The sequence below is a fragment of the Rhincodon typus genome, chromosome 18 (genome assembly GCF_021869965.1).
Source record: "Rhincodon typus isolate 14 chromosome 18, sRhiTyp1.1, whole genome shotgun sequence".
Lineage (NCBI taxonomy): Eukaryota > Metazoa > Chordata > Chondrichthyes > Orectolobiformes > Rhincodontidae > Rhincodon > Rhincodon typus.
The window spans coordinates 39,285,338-39,291,434 of NC_063349.1; the positions used below are offsets into that span (position 1 = coordinate 39,285,338).

The 6,097-nt window shown below is 42.9% G+C and overlaps 1 protein-coding gene across 1 annotated transcript in view; it reads left to right on the plus strand.

The window, feature by feature from the left end:
• Window positions 1–1,927: 1,927 nt before the first annotated feature.
• The window catches only part of lrriq1 (leucine-rich repeats and IQ motif containing 1), a 197,777-nt gene continuing 193,607 nt past the window's right edge, over window positions 1,928–6,097 (plus strand). Inside the window, exon 1 of the mRNA XM_048607661.1 lies at window positions 1,928–2,114. Within this exon, the coding sequence (XP_048463618.1) occupies window positions 2,043–2,114 (72 nt within the window). The 5' untranslated portion in view covers window positions 1,928–2,042. The remainder of the gene's footprint in view (window positions 2,115–6,097) is intronic.

Here is a 6,097-nt window from a genome sequence, read left to right on the forward strand (position 1 = left end):
GGATGTTGGCCTGGTTGAGGACTCTGGTTTCGGTGCCTCCATTTGCAGGACCTTGATCAGGCAGCATTAGTGGTTTCTGGGTCACTAACTCTCCAAACGGGTGGACGTGCATAAGGGGATGGGCGGGGTTGGGGGCTGCGTTAAGGCCCAGGGACCTGAAAACGAGAAGATTTTGTTTTCCTTTCATGGCCAGCCTTTGGAAAATGCCGCACGAGCGAACCAGTGGAATTCCAAAGGCACTCGTCAGCGTCCCTCAGGAGTGAGCCGCCAGAACAAAGGCGCAGGCACCGGGCGGGGCACGGTGGCGCGCCCCGCCTCGCCGCGGATACGCGCACGCACAGCCAGTGCCCGCGCACGGCGGTGGAGGCGGAGAAGGAGGGGCGGAGAGCGGGCGCTGCCATGGTAACGGCTTTGTGGTGCCTGCGGCTGGAGACTGACGGGCCCTCCAGGTAAAACTGAAGCTTTTCGGGGACAGATGTCAGAAAAGGGAAATTAAACTATCAAAATCCGCCCATTCCTGAAAAGTGCAGCATCCCTAGAAACTGTGCTGGGGGCGGGGAGGAAGGGAGTGGGGTGTCAAGGAGAAGGTGGGGGGCAGTAGGAGTTGACCCCCTGGAGCGGGCTGATTAATCTCTCTGTGACGGGTTGGTATAAATCTGTCCTGACATTGTAATTTCTTGGCTGTCAGAGGCCGGCTTTGCAATTTCATCACAGTTGCGGGCCATTTCGAAGGGGGCTGTCAGCACTTGGTGCAGGGCTTGTCCCACTTGGAGCTCTAAAAATCAAAATCCAGGGACTAATCGAAATGGAATAAAACTGCACCCCGCCGTCTGTTTGTACGTCTTTACTGTCACCGTTCGGGTTCGTTGCAATTGTACTAATTCCCACTTTCCAGCTCGCATCTCAACCCCAGCAAGTTTTCATGCTCAACAACTCAGGGCCAATAAATTCTTCAAAGTTTCTCCGAGGCCAAGAAGCAGAAAACGCTGGATTCATTCCGCGGGGATTAATGTTTCAGCTCAATGTCTTTTACAAACCTTAACTCCTCCCATCAGGTCCAAAACTTTGAGCAAACAAAAAAAGTCGCCATAGTCACAGAGGTGGGTTCATACCGTTTTGTAATGAACCCGTTCGGAGTTGTTATTACGCACGTTATTTCCTGGTAGCAAAGTTTGCAGATGAAGCAAAGTTGGGTTAGAAAATGCATGGTAACGATGACATAAGAAGGGTGCAAACAGACGTCTATAAGTTGAGTGAGTAGGCAAAAAGTCCGGTAGGTACGAGTAAAAGGTGAAGTCGTTCACTTTGGCAGGAAGAATGAAATAAAAAGCACAATATTAAACAGAGGATTGGGGCAGCATGGTGGCTTGTTGGTTAGCACTGCTGCCTCACAGTGCTAGGGACCTGGGTTCGATTCCTAGGCCTTGGGCGACTGACTGTGCGGAGTTTGCACATTCCCCCTGTGCCTGTGTGGGTTTCCTCCTGGTGCTCTGGTTTCCTTCCATAGTAGGTAGATTGGCCATGCTAACTTGTCGAGGAATGTGTAGGCTGGGTGGATTAGCTGTGGGAAATGCAGGTTTACAAGGATAGGGTAGGGGAATGGGTCTAGGTGGGATGCTCTTCAGAGGATCGGTGTGGATTTGATGAGTTAAATGTTTCCAGACTGTAAGGATTCCATGAGTGCAGAATTCTGAGGTATGGAAGGATCTCTCTTTATTCAAAGACAGCAGTGTTCACCTCCTGAGCACGAGGCTTGGCAAGCCTGGTTGCATCCATATGGTTTCATCATTGTCTTGGTAGCTTGGTCATATTTTTTTGGCTTTGGTTGCCTTGGGGCCTCCTCTTGAAGACCTCCTGCAGGAGGTCAGGACCCCATGTATCTCCATCCCCGCTCCATCTCAGGTGGTAGCATCGGAGGATAAGCCAGGATCCCATCAGTTGACTCAGAGTCAGGACCCAACAGTCGATATCCAGCATTGGAAGACGTCCAGGACCCGTGCAGCGTGACCATCTCCAGCTCAGAGGTGTCGGACACGGAAGTGATGGTGGCGGGAAAGGAGCACATTACCAGGACCCCGGGGACAACGTCGGATGGCGGCGACTGGAGCAGCAGTGTGGGTAAAGTCTACGGAGAGGGAAAGATGAATATTCATTTATTCAGTATTTTACCATATGTACAATTTATTCAGTAATTTATTCTGTAATCCATGATGGCGCCAGAATGTGGTGACATTATACATCTTTCACTGTACCTAGACACAAATGACAATATCAAATATTAAATATTAACTTAAATCTAGATGTTCTAGTGCATGAGTCACTAAAAGTCAGCGTGGAGCTCTAGCATGTGTTTCAGAAGGTGAATGGAATGATATCCTTTATTGTGGGAGGATTTGAATATAAAATAAAGGATGTCATGCTCCAGTTACATAGGACTTTAGTGAGCCCACACCTTGAATACTGTGTGCAGTTTAGTCTTTATTTACGGACGCAAATGTGTTGGAGGTGGTTCAGAGGAGGTTTACTGGTTTAATACTTGAAATGAGGGCAAAGCTGGGCTTTTTGTCAGGTAAATTTTAGAAGAGTGATGGGTGATTTGATTGATATTTATAAGATTATTGACAAGGTGGATATAGAAAAGATCTTTACTGCTGTGGTACTAGAGGCACTGTTTTAAAATAAGAGGCCACCCTTTTAGAACAAAGATGGGGGAAGTTTTTTCTATTGGAGGTTTGTGAGACTTTGGAACTCTGTCTCAGAAGATGGTGGAGGCGGAGCCATTGAATTATTTTGAAAAAGTGGTACATAGATTCTTGTTAGGCAATCAAAGATTATTAAGAGTAAATGGGAATATAGAGTTCAAAACAGATCAATCATGATCAATCATTGAGTAGTGAATTAGGCTTGAAAAGCCAGAAGTTCCACTCCTACTCTTAATTCGATTAAGACGCATATGAGTCAGCCATCAACTCATCCAGCCAGTTCTGTTATTCAGACAAACCTTTCTTTTCATTATTAAACTAGTTATGCAAAAGATTTGGATGAGAATACCGGGAACATGGTTCATACGCTCATAGGTGACACCAAAATTGGTGGTATAGTGGACAATGAAGAAAGTTATTTAAGAATACAACAGGATCTTAATCAGCTGGGCCAATGGGCTGAGGAGTTTAATTTAAACAACTGCAAGGTGTTGTACTTTGGTAATACAAACCAGGGCAGAACTTACACAGTTAATGATCGGGCCCTGGGGAGTGTTGTCGAACAGAGAGACATCGGGCTTCAGGTGCATAATTCCTTGAAAGTGGAATCACAGATAGACAGGGTAGTAAAGAAGGCATTTGGCATGCTTGCCTTCATTGATCAGAGCTTTGAATATAGGAGTTGGGACGTCACGTTGTGGCTGTACAGGGCATTGGTGAGGCCACATTTGGAGTAGTGTGTACAGTTCTGGTGGCCCTGCTATAGGAAAGATGTTATTAAATTGAAAAGAGTGCAGAAAAGATTTACAAAGATATTACCAGGACTAGAGGGTGTGAGTTATAAGGAGAGACTGGATAGGCTGGGACTATTTTCCTTGGAGCGTAGGAAGTTGAGGGGTGACCACTATGGAGGCTCAATGAATCATGAGAGGCATAGATAAAGTGAATAGCAAAGATCTTTTCCCTCAAGTAAGGGAGTTCAAATCTAGAGGGCATAGGTTTAAGATGAGTGGGGGAAGATTTAAAGGAACCCGAGGGGCAACTTTTTCACACACAGGGTGGTGCAAATGTGGAATGAACTGCCAGAGGAAGTGGTAGAGGCAAGTGCAGTTACAACATTTAAAAGACATTTGGACATGTACATGAATAGGAAAGTTTAGAGGGATATGGCCAAAGGCAGACAAATAGACTAGTTCGGGAAATCTGGTCGGCATGGACAAGTTGGACTGAAAGGTCTATATCCATGCTATATGACTGTATGACTCTACGACTAACTAGCCAACACCAACCTATTTGTTGTTCCTTTTTTTTCCTCTTCCCACCTTCCTAATATTTAATATCCCTATTAACTCAGCTCAAACTCAGGATCCATAATCTATTCACTTCACAGTTAACTTTCAACTATTGTATAAACTCCTCATAAACATATTTTGTTAGATTTAATTGTATTCAAATTGCTTCATTCCATGCCTAGCTTTATAGTATATCAAAAACATTTACCACAAAAGTTCCTGTTCTTCTTTTAGCTTTGTTGTTCCTCTGAATTAACTGAAGAAAATCCAAAGACATACTTCAAAGATTTATTCAAGCTAAATAGGTTTTTTTAAAAGATAAGGATTAGATTGTATGCACAAGAAAGAAATAAAACCATTCACGAATTTTGAATGTTTCACAAAAGAGGTCTAATCAGAATCAAACAATGCAGGGAACAGCCAGAAGACCAAGAAGCATCTGTGAAGAGAATAGAGTTAATATTTCAGTTATGTTAGCAAGTTCCAGCTCCACCTTCTGACACCTGTAGAAGGCACCATAGCAGTTTACTAAGCTGCCCGCAAAGCACTTACCAGACTCCTGACCACTTGCCACCTACAAGAATAAAGATGACTGCTGCATGAAAACTAGATACATATAGTGCTAGAGAAATTTTTGCCCTCAGTTCTTTGGAACATTATGACTTTGGTAATCATAGTGATTCTTGTGACCTTTCTTGTATAGTACTTTTGCCTTTATTTACTAGAAAATTGATTGTTGTAGCAGCTGTTAAAAGATACTTCATGTTATACAAAAAATGAGAAAAATTCAGAAAATTCTGTTCTAAAGTGATTTCAATTTCCAACAGAACCCACTTTCCCTCCACCGTCACCCTCCCTCAACTTTGAGAAGGAAATACCACTTCTGACTTGTCACAATCTAATTTTTAACTAACTTATCTAAGTCTAAGGTGCAACTTCGGTTCTTGAATGTCTTGATTAGATAGCTCAGAATATGTACTAAAGCTATTAGAATTTTCTCTAGCAATGTATGTTTCCTAATTTAAATTCAGTATTTGGGGAAAAAATTGACCTTAGGAAAAATGAAAACTAACCCTTAGATGAGGGTGGGAAAGGGGACAGTGATTATTCTGACATTGTAGGTAACAGTGTTTTGTTCTTTGGCAAAAAAGATTCAGACATATGATTTACACAGCATAGACTGCTTGCCCAAAGCGATTAAATATTATCAACAAGTTCTCAGGTTCCGAGGGCAGTCCTTATCAGACAGTCTTTATAAATGTCAGTCCTCAACAGGGAACTGTTTTTGGATGGAAGATGAACCAGAAGAGATTGAGGCAAGGCCTAGGGAAGAGATCCTTAGTACTTCGGCTAGCGAACAAGATGCTGCCTTCACAACTTTAATAAAATTGATACGTTCCATGCTAATTGCACATTCATCCTCTGATATTGATGAATCATCATCAATTGATATGAATTGTATTTTTGTCTAATTAACTAATGTATCATATCTAAACTGCTGCTTCCTAAAAAATGTAGTCAACTATCTGAAAATTTCTTATAAATAGTCACCTGCCACTATTGGGAAACTTGTCAGTAACCCCAAAATCTAACAGCTCCTCTTCAGAACAATATCATGCTGATTTTGGAATCATATCACCCATCAATCTCTGTTGATGGAGCAAAATTATGGAAATTCATTGCTAACAATGTTGTGAGTGTACATTAACCAGATAGACTGCAGTAGTTCAAGAGGCAACTCATACCACCTTCCAAAAGGCAAATAAGATAGGCAACAAATGCTGGTGTAGCCATCACCAGTGGCATCCTATAAACAAATTTTAAAATTATTCCTGACGCATTTGCTGTTTTGAAATTGACTATACAGGTATGCTTATCTGATATCAGAATGAGCAGAGATTTCCTCCATTAAATACTGTTACTTCAACCGTGCCACAAGCTCCACTTGCTCAGCACTGATTCCATCCCTTTCGCTGGCAACTGTCTGACGTTGAACCAGACTTACTGCAATACAGAGATAGTTGGAACTGCAGATGCTGGTGAATCCGAGACAACAAGGTGCAGGGCTGGATGAACACAGCAGGCCAAGCAGCATCATAGGAG